The sequence below is a fragment of the Leuciscus leuciscus genome (genome assembly GCF_965113295.1).
Source record: "Leuciscus leuciscus genome assembly, chromosome: 20".
In the NCBI taxonomy this organism is placed as follows: Eukaryota; Metazoa; Chordata; class Actinopteri; order Cypriniformes; family Leuciscidae; genus Leuciscus; species Leuciscus leuciscus.
Window position 1 is genome coordinate 7,901,089 of NC_138744.1, and position 27,638 is coordinate 7,928,726.

At 37.5% G+C, this 27,638-nt stretch overlaps 1 protein-coding gene across 1 annotated transcript in view; it reads left to right on the forward strand.

Annotated features, from left to right (window-relative positions):
* Positions 1-27,638, forward strand: part of stt3b (STT3 oligosaccharyltransferase complex catalytic subunit B) — a 52,594-nt gene that overhangs the window by 10,714 nt on the left and 14,242 nt on the right. Inside the window, exons 2-5 of the mRNA XM_082149326.1 lie at positions 14,261-14,369; positions 18,599-18,886; positions 21,122-21,187; positions 23,733-23,832. Of these exons, the coding sequence (XP_082005452.1) occupies positions 14,261-14,369; positions 18,599-18,886; positions 21,122-21,187; positions 23,733-23,832 (563 nt within the window). The remainder of the gene's footprint in view (positions 1-14,260; positions 14,370-18,598; positions 18,887-21,121; positions 21,188-23,732; positions 23,833-27,638) is intronic.

Sequence of the window (27,638 nt, forward strand, 5' to 3'; positions counted from 1 at the left end):
TTGCAATAAAGCCTAATGATCCACCCTGCCCATTTCTAATGATAGTTCACAGCTGTACAAACTCATGGATTTATAATGCTCAAACTTTTTTTTTTTTTTTGTGGCAAGAAATGTTATGAAATCAAGTTATATATTAAGGTCTCCTTCCAATTATGTTGTTGTTTTGGGGTTGGGGAAAAAAGCAACCTTTGTTTTTATATTTCAAATCTTTTGAAGGTGTATGATTTCTTTTTTAATAACTAGACTGAAATTGAAAGTTTTTTTTTTTTTTTACTGAGGTCTCAATCTTATCGTGTCAAGTTTTCATTTGCAAATCCATTAATCTGAGCAAATAGTTCTTATTGTCTTTTCAAATAGTCTTTTCTTTACAAAGAATCAGTTCACAAATCCGAACGAGTTCAGTTTGACTTAAATTGCCGTCTTTACACAGGTATATTATATTATGTTATTATATTATATACCTGGTGTAAACAAGGTGTTGGCAAACTTTGTGGTTGCCAGTCATTTTGAATTTCATTCTTTGTTCTTTTGACATGCGAAGGTCCTTGTTTTTCTGCGCCAGATAATTATCGTTGACAATGATGCATAGATGTGGGATCATTAGCCATCTTCAGAGGAGTGTTACAGAAAAATCGAGTTCAGGAAAAACGTATCACTCTCTGTGTCTATTTAATGAAATGTTAGATTTAAAGTAGCACTGATTGCCTAATTATTGCAGACAGAGGTTTTCTAATCTGTCATCACACAGTGATATGCGAAATATTAATTGCTATGGTTTTTCGGCCCACTTGGGTAAAGATATTTGCTCTGTGTGTGATACACAATACGTTGCAGGCGTCTTTGTGTGCTGAAACGGAATGGGTTTTAATTAGGATGTGCTCACTTAGCTGAGCAGCTTTGCATTCACAGCACAAGCTTTCCCCCTTGCCAATTACGGGCCCTCAGTTATTCCAAGAGCGTAGCTTTGATGTGCTTGTGTCAGGCGGGACGAACTCCTTGTCCTCATCCGGAAAACCTTCCGTATCGTTCCTCAAGGTCAATCAGTTCTTTTATGTTGGATTAAATCTCCAGGAAATGAACACAAAGGAAGTGAGATGTGAATTTGGCATTTGCTGTTTGGTTTTCCTCCTCCAATCAGCGATTTAAAAAGATTAAAGGTTATGTAGTATGAGGCTTGATCAATGCTTAAATCATTCAGACAGATTGCTTTGACCAGACGTGCTTGATGCGTGAATTTGGGTTCTTAAATATACTCAGGCCTTTCATGAGTTTCTGAAGCATAATTTCCCCTTTTAAAAAGAACAATCTCCGAATTTTATACAGCTGACTGATCTTTTGATCCAGGCAGTTCAGTTATGAAATCTTTTTCATCCTTTTTTGTTTTTCTTTTAGAGAGTTTGAGTCAGTAATGGAGCTATTGATGCACAAGAATGCGCTTTTGACATTCTCATTGGTTGTGTTCTGAGCTTCAGACCATCTCATGCTTTTACTTGCATGAATTTTGTAACCCTTTACAAGAAAGGTCCCATTAGTTAACGTTAATGCTTTAACTAACATTACAAATGAGCAATACATTTGTGTTATATATGCTGCCATGTCCATTAAATGATATAAATGGATACAACTTTTGATTTTAATAATGTATTTGTAAATGTTGTATTTGACATTTAACTAAGATTAATAAATGCATTGAAGTATTGAAGTACAACACTGAAGTATTTTTCAATGTTGGTTCATGGTAACTAATGTAGTTAATGTTAACAAATGAAACCTTAATACATCAATCATTAATCATATTCAATACATAACTCTATAGTATACTCACTTATTTGAGTAAGTACGATGTACCCACGTACAATAGTTTAACCGTCTCATGTTCACTAACATTGTAAAACACAAGAAAGTCCAAAGAATTCAATCTGATGGATTACATCTCAAGTGAATATGATGTATTGTGCTTTGGTAAAGGTCAGAATTTATTTAAATTCATAAATTATTTACAGATGTCACATTCTTAAATTGATTATGCATTTTATATTTCAGTTGGACAGCAAAATGAAGTGGCTAGAGTTAGCCTAGCTGTGCAGTGACACCAAAATAGGAATGCACTATCCAATATCCAAAATTTCAAAATATATAGAATTTTAATATTGGGATCTTTTGATCACCATTGACATTAAAACATTGACTAGAGCTTATCGTATTGACTAGAATTTTTTAATCAGTGTCAAAAAGACCCACTTTTGAAACCTAAGAGAATTTACAGTCAGTTTTTAACAAAATTACAGGACATTTTTTGAATTTTAGTCCTTATCTTTCACAGGTTTGAGGATTCTGCAAAGCACCAGCACTCCCTGACATATTTAATGCACACTGAGACAGCGCATCTCATTTTATAAACCATAATTCTTTTCCATATATTATTCAGCCATCAGACCTCTTTCTGCTGAGTTGCTCTGCCTGAAGCAGTCTTGCTTAGACAGACCCATTTTTAATGGAGCAGGTAAAAAGAGCAAACTTAGCTGAAGCCCCATCACTCCTCCATCAAAAATCCAACCTGGCTCTAACTTGCATTCTTCACTTTCTTTTTTTAACGGAAGGATCCATGGATTCACGAAGCACCTGTATTGTAAGATGACACCTGGACTTTGATGACTGTTTTACACTGGCTGTAATATGAAGAATGCTGAAGTGCTGTACAAATGTAGTGTACTTTCTCCATTGGGTGCTGACATGTTTTTGTTTCCATTTTTTTTTAGATGATGGTACAGTCCTTGTTCTGTGTTTTGAGCTGTGAGTTTTGCATCTCATCGGTGGTTTTCTTGTGTAAATGCTTGTACGGGCCGTGACAAGCTTGTGGTGCGATTGAACCAGAATCTGCTGTTAATGAGTTAGAGATGTGTGTGTTTGTTTGGGCTAAACTGATTGAGGTCAGATACATTGGCCCCACGGCCACCTTCAGAGCATATTAAGCATAAAAACCCTCTTTTAATTCTTTGAAGGGTGGAAAGACTGCCTTATTAGATCACAGTAATTGGTTTTTTGAAGAGAAAAAAGGTTAGTGAAGGAACAAAAAACCCAAGGAACATCCACAGACTGCGTTTTTATCTCTGAGGCTACAGCTATTTTTGTCAACTAGAATGTGGAAGGGATGTGTAAAACTGCTTTTTAAAAATCCACTTGTCTCTGGTTTGTCTGAACGTCTCGTTGATTAGTAAGGAGCCATGTGTAATAGGGAAAGTTTCATGTTAACCTGATCCAACATGTTGCTTGCATTCAAACAACACTAGATGCTACACAATGAAATGTAGAAAACAAGCAGCTTTGCACAATTTGGGCAGAATAGATGGTAAAGGATACAGTTCTGTCCCAAAATGTATTTTGTATAAAGGAAAAAAAAAATCTCCACCCAGATTGAGTTACTAAATCAGTATTCAATTGAACAAATTATTTGTTTGTACTTTGGGACAAAAAATATTGTGAAACATTGATTTTTTTCATTGATTGTGAATTTCTAAATTGAATGGTTTTAGATATGTCACTAATCACCGTTTGGATCATGGTTGTGTTTTCTTAGGTTAATATGCTAATTGGAGCTTCACCACTAATAATTTACTTTTGGTCTAGTAGGTGACTATCGTCTTTCATCCCTACTAGAAAAATAAAAAACACTTAGTCATAGGGCTGGGCGATAAAACGATAACGATAATTATCGCGATATAATTTTTCTCGATAAAACGATGTCAAGAGGTCGATAAATGTTCGATAATGTTTATGTGCCAAAAGCGGAACGAAACTCATTTGAACCGCGCGCCACACGGACCATTTATCCGCCTGGCTCAAAGTCCAAACGGCAGCGCAGCGCGAGCTCACTAGAGCAGATGCCTTTACTCTGATCGGTCTCGGTCACGAGATCCAGTGAGAAGCGCTTGAATTCAGCGAATAACACAAATGTCTCCGTGATTTAAACCAGTTTAAAGGCAGATGAAACAGCGCTGACAAACAGGAGAAACACTGTGCGCAACGATACAGTCAGAAGGCTTTTCCGTCTACAAATTCCCATCATTTACCAAGGATTTACTGTACGTTAGCCTAGTAATATTAACTGCACCATGAAATGTGGGATATACTGAATTGTATTATATTATTAATGTAGACAATGTATCAAAGGACTAATGGAATAATATTACAGTATTTAATAATGTATTTAGGCTACTGTTTTTCATACAAATACCATAGAAACCATAAAGTTACATTTTGCCATGATAGTGAGGTGCTGTAGTGTAGGCTATGCCTGGCTTTATCTGTGGTTGTCATGATCTAAATGCATGATACTGGATGACCAATGGTAAAGTTTAATAAAACTCAAACAGTCAGAATATTACATTTTACCCCCCCAAAAAAAATTTGCACTTGCAGAAACTAAGAAATTGTCAAATAAAAATATTTATTTTAAGGAAGAATGACAAATGTTTGAATGTTCTACCTCAGATTTGTGAAATGTTCTCCTGTTTGGCAAGTGTTTGTCCTGATATGTTCTGACAATAAAGAGTAGTTTAAAACCACAATTAACGCTCTGGTTTCTACAACTTTCACTTAAGAGCAAAAATCTGCCTTTAAACTTGAAAGAAATAAAGATTTGACTTTTATCGTCATAATTATCGATATCGGCTGATATAAAAAAAATTATCGTGATATTTTTTTTTTGCCCATATCGCCCAGCCCTACTTAGTCAGTATGAAATGGAAATTCACCCTATCTATTTTTAAAAAGCATTATTGATCATTTTGTGCAGGATTCATCCATGTATGTTTCTTAATCATTTTTATTTTATTGACCTCAACATTTTGATAAAATATAGGCTACATATGTCGATCTTGTGCAATGACAGACTTCTCTCTAGTAAAATTTTCCAGACTTATTTAATCATGTAGTCAGCTTAAACCCCACCTCTTTCTCTCAATCGATTACAAGCTTGCTCCATCCACTCAACCGTTTTACACTATTGGACGTCACAATACGGAAGCTAAGAACTTCCAATACATCACAACTGTAAATGTTCTTTCAATGCTACTTGCAGAATTTGATTAAAATCCTTTGTAGATTTTTATTGTATTTTTAATTATTAGCTTCTGGTCACACAAGTTGACCTGGATGTAACACATTTGAGTTGTGCTTTATCCTGCATTTGTGTTTGTTTATACGGTGGAAAATTAAGGATGAGTTATGATTAGGATTGCTTAACAATCTTTTCTCAGAGATAGTCATCTTCCATCTTTGCAACTCTTTTCTTTTTCATCAGTAGCGGGCTCCTATCCGCTCCAGATTCCATTCTCCTTGTAATTTCCTTGCCTGCACCCTGATTAAATTGATGAAGGTGATACAGGCGTAATGTCAGCCATCAAATTTAATATGACAAGCTTCCCAGCCTGACGACTCTGTATAAATGATTACAATCATTTTCCCACAGCCTCTATCTTGAAGAAATGCATAGAGTAAATAGCAAAGTCTAAAATGTCTGACTTTTGGCCTCTGAAATGCACAAGATGTGATGGAGTAATCAGAAACCAACACTTGATTCCAGGCTAGTCCCTCAGTCTCATTAAGTCACGGTGAGACATTTCAGATTTAATACACTTGCTCTGTTGTTGATGATTTTCTCTTTCTTTTTTTGGTCCCATAATTCCTTTATACCAGGTCTTAACGGCCACTTTCATGGAGAGCGATTTGCAGAGACAATGTGGCCGTAAGTCAATTGTTTTAAATAATAGTTGGAGTTTTGAAGCTGGAGACAGTGAAGCTTACGCAATTTGTTGCCGTCATTGGATAATTCAGTCAAGGAAAAAATGCCTTGTCAACCTCCCACAATATCGCCATCAGCGTGAACGTTCCTTTATGCTACAAGGTTGAGCTCTTTCAGGCTGTACAGGCAATTATTTGATTAATCACTTGATTTTCTTAACTCTGGTTTTTCTATCTTTAGTTGTGTTTACCCAGCAACAAGTTATTAACACGACCTTGCCTTTACTGCTGGCTTTAATGAACTCTGAGAAAAATCCTGATACCTTTAATTACTTAAATCTGTTGTACTTTCTCCAAGTACCTTAGCGCTTCTCAACTCTGGACTTAAGCCGTTCTGTCTACAAGAAACTTCAAAGTTTAAACAACCTTTATTTCTAGCATTTCCAGACATGCTTTAAGCAGCAATTTATGCCCTGGTCTCTGCAGTGGCTGTTAATAAATGTTAGGTTGCTGCACGGCATTGAATGGGACCTTTTCAAAGCTCTGCATGTATGTCCACACAGTGTGAAATTGAGTTTTATGAAGTGCATAGTTCAAGAGTTGGTGGGAACGTTGAGCGGAACGTGTGTCACTGAGGTTAAACTGCAGATGAAAGAATTCCAGTTCACTGCTTGCATAAAGACATCTCAATGTATCCAGCTGATAATACAGTCACAAAATCTGATTCTCCTGCACATTGTCTGCTGAGATTACCCCACCTTAAAACGACACGGCTCAGTGTCGCCCTGGGTCATTTCCAGGTGACTTCCCAAGTGATTCTGTATCCTGGCGCAGCGAATGCAGTCACGGAAACATTAGGGTGTTTCTTCAACTTTTATGTCACAATGGTTGATTTTTATTGAAAGATTAAAATGATAAAGTATATGAAGGTTACATTAGTCTTAAACTTTTCTCCATTCCTTAATTTATTTTTTGCTACGTTTCAATGGCTTTATTTCATACTTGTTCCACATCAGACTTTGTCCGACTTCATATTGTTATAATGGATTTTTATGTATTAATGCATGTTTAAAATTGAGTCACTAAACAAATTTATAAATAAAAATCAGGTTTTTAAATGCCTGTCCCACAGTTTGCTGCATTTGTTACCAAGGAGACAACAGTGCCATTGAAATGACACTTCTGTACACTACCTTTTTAAAAATAGGGGTCAGTAATTTTGTTGTTGTTGAATAAATTAATACTTTTATTCAGCAATGATACATAAATGTATGACAGTAAAGACATTTTTAATGTTACAAAAGATTTCAAATAAATGCTATTCTTTTGAACTTTCTATTTATCAAAGAATCCTGAATATTTTTTTTTCCCACTTTCATCAAAAGTATTAAGCTGTACAATTGTTCTCAACATTGATAATAATAAGAAATGTTTCTGGAGCTCCAAATCCACATATTACAATGATTTCTGAAAGATCATGTGACTGAAGAAGTAAGACTGCTGAAAATTCACAGGAATGAATTAAATTTTAAAATACATTAAAATAGAAACCAGTTATTTTACATTTTAATGCCATTTTACTGTGTTTTATCAAATACATGCACTGAGCATTGGTGCTCAGAGCATTATGCATTGCCTTGGTGAGCATAAGATGCTTCTTTCCAAAAGTGAGTCATTTGTCATTTCCACCACATAATTCCATTAAACAAAAATACATAATTTAACGATGTTTGGTTTGCATCTTCTGCAATGTATTTGTTCACTTTCTGGCACCTTTTGATTAGACAAACTGGATCAAACTAGTAAGAGTGTGAAAAGTGTGTTTTAAGAGTTAATTTTCTAAGTCTTCAGGGCCAAAAGTGGCCATAGTTTAAGAAACAACCATTAATGGAATAAAAATTCAACTCAGTGGAACTTCTTTAATGCAAGTCAGTTCACTCTATGGGCATCTTCATAACGGCGTCCCAGGGCAGCTATTCATGTAGGTAATAGGCATTAAAGTACAGAGTCTATCTGTTTGAATGGGGGAAAGAAATCTCCAGAAGATTGCATTTCAATAATGTATTTCAAATCCGCAATAAAATCTGACAACAAGGGTTTCATATGGTTTTGCTGGTGTGTTCATGTAGTTTCTTTGCAGAAAGGACATTGCAGTGCTCAGTTAATACCAAGGATCCGGTTTAGATATCAGATCGTGATGGAGAGTTTGACCATGCCAGTAAAGGTTCCTGAATCTTTAGCCACCCTAGAGAGGGAGAAATGGTCTGAGAGGGATGGGAGCTAGCAGGTTGTGGTGTCAGATAGCAGCCATGGTCAGTGATGGACTGTTTGTGTACTTTAAAGGGGTCTTTAAATACACATGATTCACAGTTCTGCCGATCCTCCTACTCAAGCGCCAGGTTGCCAGATTCTCTCGCAAACGCAGATCGTCTCTTGCCAGTGAGACGGCTGTATTACAAAATAGTGAGGACATTAATCTGATGGCAGGCCATGTGCTGACACTTGCCATGCATGCAGAATCTGATTAAATAAATCCAGAAGTAATGCTTTTCCATCCCAGTGGACACAATTTACTTGTATTAACAATAGCAGCAATCATGAATTCACTGGAGCCGTAAACTTGCAATAAGAGAGCAGTATTCGATGGATCCTAGCCAGAGCTGATGCTATATTTTACGTGAATGAAAGTGAGCCATGTCAGTTTCAATAGGTTGTGCTGTCGTGAGGTCCTATGTAGGGGTTGTGCAAGACTAGTTGACATTGGAAATACTTGTCGTTTACTTTTTTTATGTTTGGAATTATATTTTTTACAGAAGCTACATTCAAATTACTGTCATCATGTTAATGTTACAATTTAAAAATATGATTTTGAAAAGAGTATATGGAGCAGAAAACAATTTCATTCACCTGATTATTCAAGTTCAAAGTGCTTTATTGTCATTAGTGTACAGCAGAACAAAATTGCGTTTCTCCAAGCTCAAATATGCGAAGTACAAGCATAAATAAGAAAACAAAATAAGGGTAGTACAAGCAGGACTACAACAGGTGGACATATACACTATAGATAGGCCAAATAACACAAATTATAAGACAATCAAAACTAAATTATACAACAATAAAAATAATTTAATTTTAAAACAAAAATTATATAAATGATATACACAGTGGGTATAGTGCATATAGTAGTATATTGCACATGGGTAGAGCAGCATATGTGATTCAGTCCTTCTATGTAACATGTATCGACAGTCCAACAGCCATCATATCTCTGTATTGGTAATGTGATTTTAAGTATTCTAATGGCCTGTGGGAAGAAGCTATTACTAAGTCTGGCAGTCATGCATTGCATGCTACGATAGTGTTTGCCAGAAGGCAGAAAAGTAAACAGACCATGGGCGGGGTGTGTGGAGTCTCTGATTATTTTGGTGACTCTGTTAAGGCAGCGTGACTGATGTAGTTCCTATATAGATGGGAGGAAGGTCCTGATGATTTTCTTTGCTGTCCTCATGGAGGGACTTCTGGTCTGCGGACGTGCAGCTGTTATACCAGACTCAGAGGCTGCTGGTCAAAATGCTCTCTATAGTGTCTTGTTGACGTTCAGTGACAGGTTGTTGTTATCACACCAGATGACGAGCTGGTTAACTACTACTCTGTTAGCCGATTCATCATCATTGCTGACGGAGCCCACCACTGTTGTGTCATCTGCAAACCAAATGATGTGGTTCGAGATGTATCTGGCGCAACAGTTGTGTAGCACCAGGGTGAACAACAGTGGGCTCAAGACACAGCCTTGGGGAACCCCGGTGTTCAGGATGATGTTTCAGAGGTTTTGTTCCCAACTCATACTTTCTGAGGTCTATCAGTGAGGAAGTCCAATATCCAGTTGCACAGTGGAGTTTTGATGCCTAGTGGGGCCTTTTTCCTCGCTAAGTGCTGGGGGATGACTGTGTTAAAGGCGGAACTGAAATCAATGAAGAGCATCCGCGCATAACTGTTGTTGTTCTCCAAATGCGGCAGGCTCAGATGAAGTGCTGCTGGTATGGCGTCATCGGTGGAGCGGTTGGGGTGGTATGCAAACTGGAGTGTGTCAAGTGCTGCCTTAGGTCTGGATGTGATGTGACTTTTGACCAGCCTTTCAAAGCACTTTATCATAATGGGAGCGAGGGCTATTGGGCGGTTGTCATTGAGTGTTGAAGCTGGTGACTTCTTTGGTAGTGGTACGATGGTAGTGGCCTTGAAGCACGGGGTATGATGGCTTGACTTAGGGAGATGTTATAAATGTCTGTGAGGACGTCTGTCAGTTGGTCTGCACACCCTGGTATGTTGTCTGGACCTGCTGCTTTCCGTGGGTTGACCCTACGTAGGGTCCTTCGGACGTCAGCTTGGTCAAGAAAGACAGAGTACTGCATCATCTGGGCTGGAGGGCATTTTCATTACTGTTATGTTGTTCTTTTCCTCAAACCTGCTGAAGTAGGTGTTAAGTGTATTGAGGAAGTCAATGTTGTCATCACGGGGTAGTCTGTGATGGACTTGATACCCTGCCACAAGCGCCTAGGATCTTTTATGTCAGAGAAGTAACTGGATTTTCTGTCCATAAGCACGCTTTGCTATTCTATTCTATTGGCTATTCAGGTCTATTCTGTAAATTATTCTGTTTTCCTTTCAGCAGGGCTCATCCTGCATAAATAAATAAACTCATGCATGTTGGTGAACTAGGCTTTGCACAGTCCTGGGCCTTTTCTGGGCTAAAAATGGGGCATTTCATTTCCTTTAAACACAAAGCATGATTGACACTGGGCTGTGCCTTGATTTTTATTGTGGATAAGGGGAGTTTTAAAAGGCTATATTCATCTTGTATTAGTAATGAAAAGGTTCAGAATGACTACTCTGGAGTTTTGAGAGATGGCAGGATACAGTTTGCTGAACTTTGGGTGATAAAGGCATTAGAGAGGATTACACCGTTTAATTACAGCCATGTTCATTGTGCTTTTGTTTGAGCTTTTTCTTAATCTGTTGTGCATCAAATGAATGGTTCTAAGTAGGGCTGGGACAACGCGTCGAAGTCATCGATGACGTCGACGCAAAAAATACGTCGACGCAAAATATGCGCGTCGATTCGTCGACCTGTTTTCATTTCTCTAAAAAACGTGTGCAAATTACTTCACAGTGTGTACCTTATGTGCGCTGATACGCGATGGCCATCATTCTATCCAACGGTATATAACCAATCCAGGGGTTTTTCCTGCATTGAATTTTTTTTTGGCGGCCGCTAAAGCCGTAGAATAGAATGACTGACTGCGCTTGACAGGGCGCATATGACGAGAAGAGCCCCGGCCGCGCGCGCGCGCGCACTCACTCACTCACTCACCGTCTTCAAACAAACATATTAATCAAAATCATTAGACACGATAGAAAAAGGGCGGAAGACCAAAGTTTCACGTGGAGCATTCGGAGAATTTTTTTTTTTCTCTTGAATTACCGCGGAGTGTGAATTGTGGTAAAAATAAACTGCCGGGATAATCACACAACGCTTGCCGTAGGCTACACGTCCACTAATGACACGTCCGATTCGCGAACTAATGACTCATTTGAACCGATTCACTTTAATGAATGGTTAAAACGACTGATCTGTCCAACACTGAACTCACGAGACGTCTGAATCGGTGTATAACAAATCGGTAACACTTTACAATAATGTTCCATTTATTAAATTCTAGTTAAGTACTTTTTTTTATAAGTATTTATTTATTTTTTTTTAAAGAAAAAGGTGAGTGGCAGAGTGTAGGCTATTACTATACGTTGTTGTTATTTTTATGTGAATGAAGAATTAAAAGATGCACTTTTTTCAGTAAGCTAGGACTATGTGTTTTCAACATACATGTTCAATTCTGTTGGTTCAGGAAGGACGCCATGACAGGCTGCTGGCTCCCACTGTTATTTTTATTTTTTTATTTTTTTGTTGGAAAAGCACTCTCTGTATTAGCTTAAAGCCCCCAAGTTTACATTGGTTACTGTATTCTTTCAATTGCTCTAAACAAGTATCTTGGGTGATCAAGTTGTTGTTATTTTCATCTGAAAGAACTTTTTTTCAGTAAGCTAGGCCCTATGTGTTCAGTAAGCTTGTTTCAGTAAGCTATGTGTTTTCAAGGCTTTAAGGTTTTATTGAATGCTACCTCTGACTAAGAATGCATTACTATGCACTTGTATAGTCTTTTATTTTGGAATTTTAAGAGCAATAAACATACATTGCAATGTTAAGGAATTCATGTTTTTTTCATTCAGATATGTAAATTAACATGTATAAATTGCTATTAGTCAATTAATGTGGATTGGGGAGATAATCGATAATTGAATCGAATCGAAATCGAATCGGACTGAAAAAATGAATCGTTAGATTAATCGATGCATCGAAAAAATAATCGCTAGATTAATCGTTTAAAAAATAATCGTTTATCCCAGCCCTAGTTCTAAGTTAATAAAGACTATCAGGAAATGTATTCATTTGAGCATTTCTACATTTTAAAATTGTTTTTTAAAGAAAAAGAAAGTGCCTAATGTTAACTAGCACAAATTACAGGTCTGCAGCCAGCCTATTAAAAGGGGGGGTTCTTTTTTTCAAAAAGTGGACCTTTTTGCAGTTGTTCTCCTCCTTTTGTATTTAATTATGAGGTTCAAATACTTCATTTTGGTGACCTTTTATGCACTAATTTGTGCTGGATTAGCTTGTCTGCTGGTATCTTAACGAGCACGCTTGATGCACCTAAAATATTTACTGCATTGTTGTCAAATTGCTTCCTCATGTAACACAAATATCACTGAATATCCCACTATGTTTTATTATTACGCTACGTTTATATGGCTATTATATTGTTGACTATTGAGTGGATAAAATATAGAAATCCTTTTAATAATAATATATATATATATATATATATATATATGTACACATACACCCCCCCCCCCCCCCCTCCAAGTTATGACTGACAATTTTTCTTACCTTCTTTTTTTTTTAATGTGGATGTTATTGAGCTTGTAGAAGTTTAGCTCTTGCGTTCTTCTGAACATCTTGTGCTGCAATTGCCCGAAGTCATTTCTGAGTCATATCAGACCATAATCTGTCCCTCTTTTAAATGCCTATTCCACGAGTGGTAGTCTACGATTGGTTTTAAAATATAACTAATATCGAAACAAAATAACCCAGGCAGTCTCGTCTACGAGACGTTTACGCCTCCTCCAATAGTACTGACAGCTGGGCTCATAGCTTGCAGGTTTGCTTAGTGGCAAACTTTCTTCATTTGACTGGTTCAACCGCCACCCGCCCGAATTTAATTAAAATATTATTTTTCGTCACGTCATCCGCCCGATCCGCGGTTTATCCGCATCTCTAGTGTGTGTGTGTGTGAGTTGGCTCGGCCCTCCCTCATGCAGTTTAATTGGTTGACATCGCGTGTATGATTGACAGGAACAGAATGTGAGGCTGATCATACAGTCGAAACAAATGTGTGTGCACCACCCGTACCCCCCCTGCCTACGGGCTTGAATTATATGGTCACACCTTAGATTAGGGTCCAATTCTCACTATTAACTAACTATTAACTGCAACTTTTGCCTTAAACTCCTAATTACTGCTAATTAATAGTTAGTAAGGTAGTTACGTTTAGGTAATGGGTAGGATTAAGGGATGTAATATGGTCATGCAGGATAAGGCATTAATATGTGGTTTATAAGTACTAATGAACATCTAATATCCTAATAGTGCATGCTAATAAGCAACTAGTGAAAATTTGACTCTAAACTGAAGTGTTAGCTATTATATAATAATAATAATAATAATATCCATAATACATACCTGTATACGTGTATTTTTTTTTTTTTACTAAAAATAACAGTTGTATAGATAATTATATACATAACACTTAGATGCAAATCACAGTTTTTATTTAATTTTTTTCTTATGTGGGGCCTGTGAAAATATTGGCATGGTATGTGCAAATCTGAACTACCTTTTGTAGTTTTTTTTTCTTTAATTTGTTCTTTATGGTTAATTTTCTAATATACACTCTGCATCATTGTTGGTTATTTATTCATTTTGCTGCAGAAAAGCTAGCCTAAAGGACAAAGCAGATGCATGACTGATTGAACAGGTGTATGTCTGTCTGTGTGCACTGAAACACAGTGAGCAACAAATCTTGTCCTTGAAAACACATGTCCTTCAAGATGAAATGATTGAAAAGTTTAACCAAAACATCTTTTTCCATCGAATTAAATAGTCTATATTTTAGTTAGTTAACCGTTTCAGTGCTTTCTTGTGGATGCTCTTGTTTTAGTCTTTGTGGTTTGGCACTGGTGATATTTGGCTGTTTATATGGAAAGATCTGTCATTTAGGCAGTGTCTTAACAGTGTTCTGAACACCTTGTCTCACCATGAAATGCATTGTGACGTGCCAGTGTTGATAAAAGGCTGCCTTTTCTCATTAGAAGTGACACCACAACCTCTTCTGTTCTTCTTTGTTTACAGGTTCAACTACAGATCAACTCATCATCTCACCACCAACGGTTTTTATGAGTTTCTCAACTGGTTTGACGAGAGGGCCTGGTACCCACTGGGCAGAATAGTGGGAGGGACGGTAAGAGTTTTTATTTATTTTAATTTTTTACCTTTTCTTATTTTGTGTGTGTGTGTATATGCATGCATGTAAATTATTATGAGTAATAAATGGTGTAGAAGTATTGTTCAGTTCATTGTTAGTTTCTGTTAATTAATGTATTTAAGTAGAGCTGCACGATTAATTGTTAAAAGATCACAATCTCGAATCAAATACCCACGCAATCTCATTTCTAAATGACAACGATTTGCCTGTCTATTAAACCTCTGACAAAATCACACAGAATATTCAAATCTGTGTGTTGCGCCCCGCTGACCCAGTAAGAGCAGTTTCACAAAGTCTTTTCAACCAGTGTAGGCCTATCTTTATTTCTGTTACAAATATTCATATTACAGAACTGGGATAAAAGTTTTTAGTTCGGATATAAACACTGATATCTATCACAATAGAGTAACATGCCGCTTCAAATACTGATTATATCGATTACATTGTTACGCCACCAGGTGGCGACAAGTGACTCTTAAAAAATTGTTTTTGTCATTGAATCATTCAAACCAATTTCAGATTCAGATTCATTAAACATTTTAAATAGAGCGCAGCAATTAACATTTTGTTAGAACCTCTAGTAAATTACATGTTATTTTGTTTAGTTGTCTGTTAAGAATCATGGAAGAACCGTGATCTCCATTTGAAACCAAAAAAATCTTGATTCTCAATCTATCCAGAATCGTGCAGCTCTATAGTCAAGTATTGATGATATGAGTGTTTTTCTTTTTCCTTTCCTTTTTCTTATGAGCCATGTTTGAAGCCCTTGTAAAATATACTCAGATCTGAGTGGTACTTTCATCTCTATTTAAATCAATTCTTATTTAACACAAACGATTAATCATTTAAGCCTTATTTTAAGATCGATGTGTGTGAATCAACAGGACTTTTAATCTATGCGTCAAAATAACAAGTGATTTCTGCCATTCACAACCCACCACCAGACTATTTTGAAAAAATATATATTATGCCTTTCACTTCACGATCCAGAAATATTCCTACACTAATTATTTATAGTTGAATGTCCTCATTGTTGCTGCATTCTTATGCCGAATGTTTGCATTCTATACATTTGCTTGTGAGTCAAGTTCTGCTCTGCAAATGGCAAGTTCTGTTTTGTCTGCATTTCGACAATGGTTCTTGTTAAACCCATAACCTCTATATGATAAAAATGCAGTTAAATGCATGCCAAAGGTTGTTTGTGTGCAAGCTCCTATGGATAGACAGCCTCCGGATGATTTCTTCTTGAAAACAGCATCTTTCCTCCCTAAATATGGCCACCCCCTTTAACACTCCCTGTCTCTGAGAAGCGCAGTGCTGCTGAACCTAATGAGCTGGCTGGAGAAAGTTTGGCTAACATTTGACATCTGACAGCTCTGGTGTTGGAGCTGTAGGGGGGCTACAGGAGGCAGGGAACAGCATCTGTTGTTGTGTACAGTTCAAGCAGTCGTTATACGGCCTTCAGAGCAGGTTGGTCTGTTCCCAGCACAGCCTGCAGACTCGCTTGTGAGATGAAAAAAGAGAGGGTCGGATTGTGGAGGTTAAGGACAGGGTATTTCCTTTCTCGCTGCAGGTTGACTGCTAAATTCAGCTTCGAAAGTGAAAATTGTCTTTTACTCGCCCTCATGTTCCAAACCTGTATGACTTTCGATGGAACACAAAAATATATTTTGAAGAATTGTTTTTATTCATACAATGAAAGAAAATGGCGTACAAAACAACATTGGAGACCATTGACTTTAATTGTATGGACTACTAGACTTTTTTTTTTTTAACAAATTTTTGGGAGAACTTAACTATCTCTTTAAGATGATTGATTACAAGGCTCCTAAGGGTGTGCTTTGGCTAAGCTTTTCATTATCTCTGTCTTAGGGCCAATCAAATATTTAGGAATGTTTACAGGCTTTCTTACAGATCTTGATTTAATTTATGAATTGCTGCAGGCAAACTTCTTGTTAAAGTCCCTGTAAAGGCAATTCTACAAAAAAATTCTAAACACATTATAAGTGCTAGAAATGTATTGCTAAAACATATTACAAAGACAGAGCTGTGAAGTACTAAATTGTGGAGTTAGACCGTTAAACAGTTTTTCACCATTGCTGTGAGCCGGATTTTTTGGCCGGGTCTAAAACGGGGGATTGACGCACTGCGACCCCCCCTGAGCTTGATTGGGCCCCTACTTGATGACGTCACTAAAGCCTATCGCCGCTCAATCGCGAGTTACTATCAGACAGCCTACAGTTTGCTAGCTACTATGCCCACGGCTCTGGCCATGCCTTCATCATGTAAATGCCTATTTCCTGGATGCAATCACTTAGAAAACAGATCGATGTCCTTATTTAAATTTCCGAAAAATTATATCAAGAAGAGGTGGATTAATCTTGTGAAGAGCTAACGTTACCTTGATGGAGAGCTGATGATCACCACCACACCCGCCTCTGTAAAGATCAGGATAGTTTACTTTCGTCGGAGACAACTGGAATTCACTGATAATCCGCTGTTACTGGTGAATGGGGCCGAACCGACTATCTCCCGCTGTCCGCCTCGGCCTTCATCCTCCCGTAGCGCCGACATGCACGAGCTGTGCGCGAGTCATATTTCCCGCGAGTGGGCGTGGTTTCAGCGCAGTCAGCGGACACGCCCCCAGCGTTTGAGAGCTGAGACTAGGGGTGTGCGATATGCCGATTTTTGATCGTGGACGATTAAAATGTCTCCACGATCTGCGTTTGAAGAAATATCGTAGTATCGTGCATTCTATCAGTTGCTGTTCTGGCGCCTCTGTCCCAACATACTGGACAACGCGACGTATATTCACATAAAATGTTAACGCAGCGGAACGGGACACTACAGTTCACAAAAGTTCATAATTTGCATGTGCTTTAATGTCTTGTCGGTTAAACATTTATTTCGCGTGCGGATGCGCTGTTCTAACGTGTACGTTTCTCAGCGCGTACATGCGAAGCTCACATGCACTAAAAGCCTGGCTACCAGCGCCTGGATACTAGACTAAGTTATCTTTCGAGTCTTATTGTGCTAATACTGTTAAATACACACAAGGTTTACATAAACAAAGTCGGTTATGTCTAAAGTGAAAGCAAACTTGAGAAAATTTAGAGAAAATCTGCTTGTCAAATGCGTGTATATTAGACGCGTCGCAGCTCTTAAAGAGACACCGCTTGTCCTTAAAGGGATAGTTCACCCCAAAATAAATTTTTACGCACTCTAATGTTGTTCCAAACCTAATTTCCTTCTAATATTTTCTAATATTTTTCTAATATTAATATTTTGGAAGATTGTGGCTATCCAAATAGTAGCTGGTCCCCATTGACTTCCATAGGAGAAAAATATACTATTTAAGTCACTGGGGTACATCCACTGTTTGGTTACCCACATTATTCCAAATAACTTTTATTTTCAACAGAAGAAAGAAACTTATTCGAGTTTAAAACAACTTGAGAGAGTAAATTATGACAATTAGAATTTTTAGGACAACTATCCCTTTAATGTTAATAAAATAACAAAATGCAAAGAGAAAATCACTCGCTGCTCTTAACTGATAACTTTTAATAGTAGCTTTAATAAGTATCAATGTATAATTTATACAGTGAAGTCTATGTTTTGTTTTATTTTCATATTTGTTCATTTAATTACTTTCTTCAATGCTACTGTTAAATAGGCCTACACCTACTGTAGCTGAAAACAAAGCACTGTTTATTTAATTTGTATATTAAGTTGTGTATGTGTAATGTGTTTCTTTGATCTTAATATTTAATAACAAAGAAAATAATGACACAATTTTTATCTTCACCCCTGTCTGCCATTCTTTTTTATTTTATATTTTGATAAGGCTTAGTTTTTAAAATATGGACATTAGTTTGGCTGTAATGCTCAGTCACAAAATAGTAAAACCAACATAAAAAAGAATCGTGATAAAATCGTGAATCGTGATTTTCCTGAAAAAATCGTGATATGATATTTTTGCCATATCGCCCACCCCTAGCTGAGACTACTGCTCATTTTTTCGAGATTTTGATAGCTTATTTTATTTACTTGGCGGCTTTTTTAATCATTCAAATTGGGCTGGATGGCTAATAACACATTTTTCGGTGGTATGACAAACTCAGAACACATACTTAATTTTGACTTTACAGGGACTTTAAGCAATTTCGCATTCGATTGCAACTCTCATATCTCGTCTTTTGCAGGTGTATCCTGGTCTGATGGTGACGGCGGGCTTGATCCACTACATACTGAATCTGCTTCATGTGACTGTGCACATACGTGACGTTTGCGTGTTCCTGGCCCCCGTCTTCAGTGGCCTGACTGCCATCTCCACCTTCCTGTTGACCCGGGAGCTGTGGAACCAGGGTGCCGGGCTGCTGGCAGCGTGTTTCATCGCCATTGTACCCGGCTACATTTCACGCTCTGTGGCCGGCTCATTTGACAACGAGGGCATTGCCATTTTTGCCTTGCAGTTTACCTACTACTTATGGGTTAGTTGGATTTAAATGTAACAATTTGTGTGCGTTTCTCTTTATCTATGTTTGTTTTTTCCTCTTCTTCAAAACTATCAAGTTTAATGATGTGAAATGAATGATAATCATAAGTTGAAAATCGTAATCGGTTCACACGATCCGTCTGAATCGTTTGTTCATGAATCTGAATGTTAAAGTTCTCTGGTTGAGTTCTTTTGACAGTTACATTGGTTCTCAAGTTAACAGCTCACTGGCAGAGAAGATTATCAATGAATAAATTGAAATTTTCGCCTGTTCATAACACAAAGTTGTCATATGTAGGGATGGGTACCGAAACCCGGTATTAAACGGGCCCCGGTGCTGAATTTTGAAAGACCGCTGGATCGTTAAGCTCGGACGTTATCGGTTCTGCTGTCGGTACTGGAGAAATTATGAAAGTAACCTACACGTGCTATTTATTATTGCTATTAAGAAATTATTATCTTGCGAATATTGAACCATTTGTGATGCATTTTTGCTAAAGAGAGAGAGAGAGAGAGAGAGAGAGAGAGTGTGTGTGTGTGTGTGTGTGTGAGAGAGAGAGCGAGAGCGAGCGATCTTTCACGCAAAGCCACGGCGCGCGCAACACAACAGCCCTGCTTAATGAGTGACATGAGGACAGAACATTCAAAAGGTTACACTTTAGATCTTTGATATTAAACTAATTTTATTTTAGATTTAGGCTTCCAATGATTATAAAAAAGAAGATATTTGAGGTGTAACCATTAAAAACTAATAACTAAGCCACATTCTCTCCAGCGCAACTTCCTTACCTTCACAGAGCGATGCGCTGTCATTTCTCCCTAAAACCCAAACGTAACGTCAGAATCTGCACGATCTGTGATTGTTGTAAAATGGAGTCTATACTTTTGCTAAACTGCGGGACGCGTTTGATAATAAAAGGCTATTAAAAGTACCAAAATTGACGCAATAGACGCTGTTCCAAGGCGCGCGCTCCGAAACACACCGCAACGAGATATAGCAACGTATATTTTGGGCTTCGTGTGCGCATCTAAACGATCAAATACACAAATATGTCAAAATGGCCGTCTTGGAGATTCACTTAAACAGTTTATTCACTTAAATACAGTTTATGTCTTAAATCGGCGTAAATATTTGGGAGAAAATGAGGCTTAATAATGATTAGATCTGCATTTGGTCTTAAAGAGGCAGCAGTCTAATAATCCTGCTGACGATTGCTCCATTAATGTGAATCAAACAACAAAAGGCAAAGAGAAAATCAGTCACAGCTCTTGAATGATATAAGCTTTAATCTATCTATGATAAACTATGCAGTGTTATTTTACATCTGACTTTATTAGATGTCTTTTTAACCCATATTACTCCTGAACAGTAATGTCAGTAGACATTACTGAAATTAAAGCACTGGGTATATAATTTGTATATTTGTTTTATTGTATACTTTTTTTTTTTTTTTGACCATGTGTTTGTACTTTGTTTTTGGCGTCCTTCTGTCTATATAAAACACAAAAGCCTGCACCCTTCTGCATAACATACATGTTTTATTTGTTTTGTTAAAGCATTGCTTTTTCTTTTGCTATAGATATTTATTTTACATTTCAAAATATAAAGCAATATTAATTATGTTCTAAATTATTTTCCCCCCTTTTTTTAATATAACAAAAAGAACCGATAAGAATACCGTTAAAGTACCGGATCGATAAGGAGTATCGGTAAGAGTAGTAATACCGTTAAAACCTTAACGATACCCATCCCTAGTCATATGACTTCAAAGGACTCGGAATATAGAGCATGAATCAAACGGACTACTTTTATAATGTGTTTATAATGTTTTAAGGTGCCCATTGAGAACTGTTCTAAAATGAATGAATAACCATTTCAGAAACTCTAGCGCTGTCCCACAACAGTCGAAATGATGAATTAACCTTGACAGACATTCATCACATATTTTTTTTAGCTGAACGACGAGACAGCTGGAACGGATGCAGTGGCAGCATACTTTGTCTCCTTTGGCGCTTTGATTTTTATTTTTTTTGCCCATCCCTTCTCTCTGGAGCTTGTTGTCAGCTGAGACTGCAAGGACTTTGCTGTCAAGCTTGACTTAAACATTAAATTTCCTTGGTCTCTATCTTATCTCTGAGTGTTCCTCATCTTGGCTTTGTTTGAGGTGATGATATCAGACCCTTTGTTTGGGATTAGCAGAATTAACCTAAGTGTGTCCTTCCCACACAGGTGAAATCGGTGAAAACTGGCTCGGTTTTTTGGGCCATTGGCTGCTGCCTCTCTTACTTTTACATGGTGAGTTTTCATTGGACTTTTTACCTTCAGTTGGTGTACTGGATTTCATTTCTGTTAATAATACTTAGTAATACCAAAGTAAAATACTCAGAAAGCTTTACCTGCCATTGCTTACAGTAAATTACACTACCGTTCACAAAAATTTGGTGTCTGTAAGATTTTTTTTTCCCTCTTATTGCCAGCTGTATTTGTTGGAAAATACAGTAAAAACAGTAATACTTTGAAATATTATTACAATTTAAATAACTGTTTTTATTGTAATGTTTTAAAATGTAATTTATTCCTGTGATGCAAAGCTGAATTTTCAGCAGCCATTTCCCCAGTCTTCTGCGTAACATGATCCTTCAGAAATCATTCTAATATGCTGATTTGTTGCTCAACATTTATTATAATAATAAACATTCATTATTATTCTTAATGTTGAAAACAGTTGTGCTGCGTAAAATTTGTTTCAGGATTCTTTGAGAACAGGATGAATAAAAGTTCTTTAAAAAAAGTCTTGCTGACCAAAAACCTATGAACTGTAGTTTATAGCATGACAATTGTAGTCCAATTTTGTGATAAATGACAATTCTTTTTGCTGAATCAGTCAGAACGACTTAAATGAGTTACACTTTACTCTGTTTTAGTATGAGTAAATAAGTTTGCGCATTTAGGAATTAACATTTGATTCACTCATTGAACTGTAAGTCATTACTTGGTGTTATCAGTTGAATCATAAACTTTGTTTTATGTAAGGTTCATGAAACATAAAACTGTGCAATTGCTATAAAATAATGTTGCGTAATATAATGTTAAAGAACCATAATCGTTAAGTGGAATCGTAATCTGAAACGGAATCATTAAATTCTTATGATTCCCATCTGTAGTGTTGGGTGTTCTGGGTCTGGTCGCACATCTCCCTTGCTCTTTTTTTTTTTCTTCTTTTTTTCAACCCATTAATGTGATGTGTAAAATAAATGAATAAGCAAACACCACCATCCATCATGCCACCCTGGTGGGGCCATGCGCCAGTCGGTTATGAATATCAGCCATTTCTGAAACTTGAGATTCTTCCCCTGGAGGAAGGCAGCGCTCATTAATAATGGAAGCCTACAGCCCTGCCCAGCCCCCAATAATCTCTGGCTTTCCAAATGTGTTTATAAACATAAATGACACCAGTGAAATCTGAGCCATCTGCTCCATCAAGACCTTGGGGTCCAGCACAGTCCGACACGGGCCTAGAGGCGCTATCGGGGGCATGAGCTGAGAGAGCCTCTCTTGAGCGGGACATTCTAAGTGACCTAGAAATGTGCAGAGGTTTCAAAGGCTGAGTGTGCTAATGGAGTTTTCTTGTAAATGTGATGTGTAATAGGGGTGAAAGTCATCAGGGACCTGGACGATATGATATAATAACTTGGTCACGATACATTACGTTTCTTTACGTTTAGTGTGGAGTTTTTGAAAACTGGTATATTGTAATATTTTACTCGCTTGTTTCTCTTTCCATTTGCATTACACCGTGACTACATCAGATGTGAGCGGCACGACGTAGCAAAAGACAGTAGAAACCATTGTAATCAGTGACTCCGTCTACTCTGGTTTGCGGCGCGAAACTATAAATCCCAGAATGAGTTCTATTTCTGACATACTCCGAGCGCTTGCGCTGCTACTGACATGGATTTGCAATGGTCGCTTTGTCGTGCCAGTGTAGACGGCCTCAAGATGTCGTGATGTGACCATGGTTGTGCCCGGTGTAGACATGGTTAGACTTTGGTGCTTTCGGCGAGTATTTTCTAAACTTGTATTGATTTTAGATTTTGGCCGAAAACACGAACACTGGTGTTCACGTTCAGTTTTTGTCTTTTGTCAAATGTCTTTTTTAATAGTTTTGTATTTTATTATTTTAATATTTTGTCAATGTCATATTTATTCATTTTAGTCCGTTTTTCCTCGGACTCTGAACTCTTAACACCATGTCTACACCGGACGCGACAAGACAATAGAACCCATTATAATCAGTGATGCTGTCTACACTGGATGCAGTGCAACACGACCTAACAGAAAACTGATGCCCCAACCTACTTTAAGCGCTAACACTACTTCTGACAAGAAGAATGTATTTGCAACAATCACTCTAATCCAGCGTTGACAGCCTCAAGCTTTTGCTTTGCGACAGCTGACAAAAATATATCGTCTTTCTTAACAACAGTGTAATTCATTAATTTTTCAGTCTGAATAAGAGTAAAGTATTCTGAAATTACAATAAATTGTACACATTGTAAGACTAAACTTTTTTTAGTCTAAAGTTTTTCTTATTCTTCATAATGTGAATTAAACTTCATATACTTATGAAGATTAATATACATAACATAAACACCCAATACACCATAAACAATGTTTTTTGTTGTAATGTGACCCCATAAAATATCATTATTAGTATGTTGAAGTATTGGCTACTTATCTAAAAATGTAAATGATTCTTAACATGAAAACTAATACAATATCGTGAGGTAAAATATTGCAATATTTGGAAGTGTGCAACACGATGTGTTTTGTATTGCAGGTGTCTGCATGGGGAGGATACGTCTTCATCATCAACCTGATTCCCCTCCATGTTTTTGTGCTGCTTCTTATGCAGCGCTTCAGCAGGAGGCTGTACATCGGTGAGTCACCTGTGTTGTGTGTATGTTTGTGTGAGCGTCTGTTTCCTGTATGAAGTACACACTTCATCGCCCACACAATCACGCTGCGTTGTGCTTGTTCTCCCGCACAATAATGAAGCGTGAACCAGCTTTTTCCCACTTGCTTTTTGATTTGGAAATGCAGAGACTCTTGCGCAGGCGTGGTCGCTAAGTGTTCGTCTATCTTCACATTGACAGCAGCATTTAAAGTTGACGTTGATGTTTAATGACTTTTTTTTTTTTCACCCACTTTACTTTTTTTCACAACCAATCATAAGCAGCGCTGTTCGGAGGAGACATGGATCTTCATGTTTCATAAAAAAAAACGTTGGCTCCACATCCACAGTCTTAAATGACAAAACAACATGCTAACTGTGAATTAGGACCTCTGCTAGCATGAATAAGCTTGCCACTTCTGCAAGGTGGGAAAAAAAGACACCAGTTCTTTTCCTTCAAGAGTCCTTTTTTGTCTTTGACAGATTATGCCAATTTTTAAGTGGATGAATAATTAAAGGTGCAATGTTTTTGTGAGGCTACTGAGCGAGCACTTTGATAAAAGAATGAGGCCTTGTGCCACTGGGCTAATTTTGTTTAAATCTTTATTAGCCTCTCGCACTCTGCGCAGCTGCCCTGTGCAAAATGCGCTACTGATGGATGCTGGGTATTAGCTCAGTTTGTCTCCGCTCTGGAAAGTTCTTGCACTTGCCGCAGGTCCCACTACACATTTGCCATGGCCCGACTCCACATGAGTATCACTGCCACTTCTCCTAATAGATCATACTGATTAGATTAAGTAGCACTGCTCTCGGTTTATGGGGCCAGTGCTTGAACAAAGAGCAGCAGTCATGTTCAGAGATGGATGGAGAATGGTGTAAAACCAGTGGGATCTGGTTATTGCATTTCTGTTTCACCTTGTCTCCTCCTAGAGTGATGTTTGCTAGCTAACAGTTTAAAGACTGTTTAATGTATATTTTGACCTCAAAAATAGCTAGAACTATCTTGAAATCATGTCCGAACTGATTGGCTAGGTGATACTTGACTTTCAAGAGTTTCCAAAGTTGGTGCTCCAGGTTAATAATAACATAAAATCAAGATATTCAGAGTTTTGTTTGTGGCTCTCAGTAATAAGCAAACTAAATTATCGTTCAAAAGTTTGGGGTTGGTAAGATTTTTTTTTTTTTTAATGTTTTTGAAAGAAGTCTTTTACATCAAAATCTGAACCATTTCTTCTGCTAATTTCTCACGCATTTACAGTACAATCATTTAGAGACCCAGGATTTTAAGCTGATGCTATTGCACTGTTGTTTTACATCTTAGATAGACCTGCATCAAATCATGGTTTTTGTTTTTACATGCTGTCTGACAGTCTCTTCCTGTCTAATTTGGCCAGAACAAGTTGTGATGTGGGCCAGACTTTAGTTAGATACTAAAGCTCGGTGAGAATTTAGCCACTTTCCCACTGCAGGAAGTTATGCATGTTTCAGAAACTTCAGAAGTAGTCCAACATGTCAGAATAGTTTTGAATGTGTATTGACGTTATCCAAAGAGTTTTTAAGTTGTCAATGTTCCCTGCTCTTTCGATTTGCATGTCGCCTATCCATGTCTCATCTTAATAATACAAAACCAACAAAGTATCTAAAAGAGTGTCTTCTATCATTGTCGTTGGTGTTGCTACTATTGTTATACACAGAAACGACACAAACTAGATTACGTCACTACTAGGGATGTCAACGATTAATCGACGATCGATTAATTGTCGATAATACATTTAATCGATACAACTTATCGATCATCGATTAAGCAGGTCTTCATGCGCGTGCGCGCTGCTCAACCGCGAAACATGTAAGCGAGCGCGCTGGAGTTATGTTTGGGACCATTTTACACCTTCATCATGACTATAAGTTTGCGTGTGCATTCGCAGGCTTTTGTTTTGTGCAAATGTAAGTTGTAATACTGTTTATTTTCTGTAGGCCTATCTATATCTGATTGATCTCATATTGGATGCATTTGGTTAAGAATTAACTCTGTAGTAAAGCGTCAGCTTAAGCGCGCGCAGCTCAAACGGCAGTGCACGACTAATAATGACTATTGGGACTGTAATATTACATAACATTATAAAGAGAACAATATTGTAATAAAACATTGTGAATTATTTGGGTTTAGTTACCGTGTCGCGTTGCTCCAGGAAGAGCGCGTCCACAACATGAGTAGTTCTGAATGAATGGCACGTAACTTAGTTCAAGTTCACTTGAGCATGAATTTGCGTCATTTTGTGCAGATATAATTTGTAATATTATGTTTATTTTGAATATATCTGATTAATCTCATATAGGATGCGTTTCTTTTAGATTAATAACGTGCTAGCAAAGTGCTCCAGTTTAACGGTAGCAGATTCATTCAGCGCGTGCAGTTGTTCCAGGAAGAGCGCGTCCACAACAGTCACACATTCTAAGCGCATATGAGGCGGCGTTGGTGACACGTTGTATTAGTAGTTATATTTGATTATTAAATAATTAATTTAATTATCAATCACATCGAAACATTTTACAATCCTACTAGCCCTTTATTTATATTTAAAACCATTCTAATTGATTTGGTGAGGAACATAGCGTTTTGACCAGCATTTGCAGACCCTGTCATAGCAGCTGCAGTAGACGCATATCGCAGTATTAAGGCTAACGATTAATCGATTAATTGATCGTTAATTTAAACGACGATCGATCATGGGAATTTGTGAAAATTGACATCCCTAGTCACTACAGGGTTCCCGTTATAGGTGCCCAATGCAAGAGGGAAAATTCTCTTCTGGTCTGTAGTTCCACTTCCAGGGAACCAGAACTAGATATTCAGACAGCCCTGTTTAACTCTAGACCCTGAATATTTTGTCACTAGTTAAATCAACCCATTTCGTCGCTGCTTTTCACTACCAGAGTTTTTTTTCTTTTCTTTTTTCTTTCTTTCACAAAACAGCCTGTCAGCTGTCTATGAATAAGGAAGTGTTTGTGTGTCTGGAGGGCTAGGTGTGTATTGTCTCATTAGAGCATCCTATTTTGGAGTGAACATGTTCCAGTTTGGCCCTTAATTGATGCTTCTCAAAGGCTGACAGCTCATACAGTCACTTTTGTCACAAGTGGCTTCAGTTTCCTCTGTTGCGCAGCTGATTCGCCATCTCATGTACCCACATTCATACCTGGACCTCTCTTGTGACAGGCTGTCAACACCTGTCTCTCAGGTAGGGGTCCACTTCACGGAGCTGTCAGTCAAGTATCGCACAGGTGACAGACTGTTGCGCTTGCCATTCTTCTAGGAATGTCTGCTCTCCATCACTGGCGTTTCAGTTTTCTCACCGTTTTGTTTTTATCGTGCAGTGTTTGTCACTTTGGATAATATAAAGGGACAGGTTGGAAACACAATGACAGCTGGTTTAGAAATGGAGGAATATTGTGTATATGTATATTGTGCACTAAAATAGTTTATTTGTTGATTTTGTGTCTGTTAAACTCTAAATTCTAAGTGGCCTTTTCTTGGTAATGCAATGCAAGTAACCGCATTTACAAGATTGTATTGATAAAGGAAAACTTTAACGCGTTTACATGACCACACGTATAGTCTGCTTATAAAGCATTATTGGGTTAAGAACATGTAAACACACTCAATGTAAATCCGGGACCATCATGAATGCATTAAATAGCTTCATGTCAGTTAGCAGTCATACTTTTAGCAGGCAAATGTTGGTGGTACTTTTAAAGAGACCTTTTTCATTTATTTTCTTAGCAGACTCTTAGCAA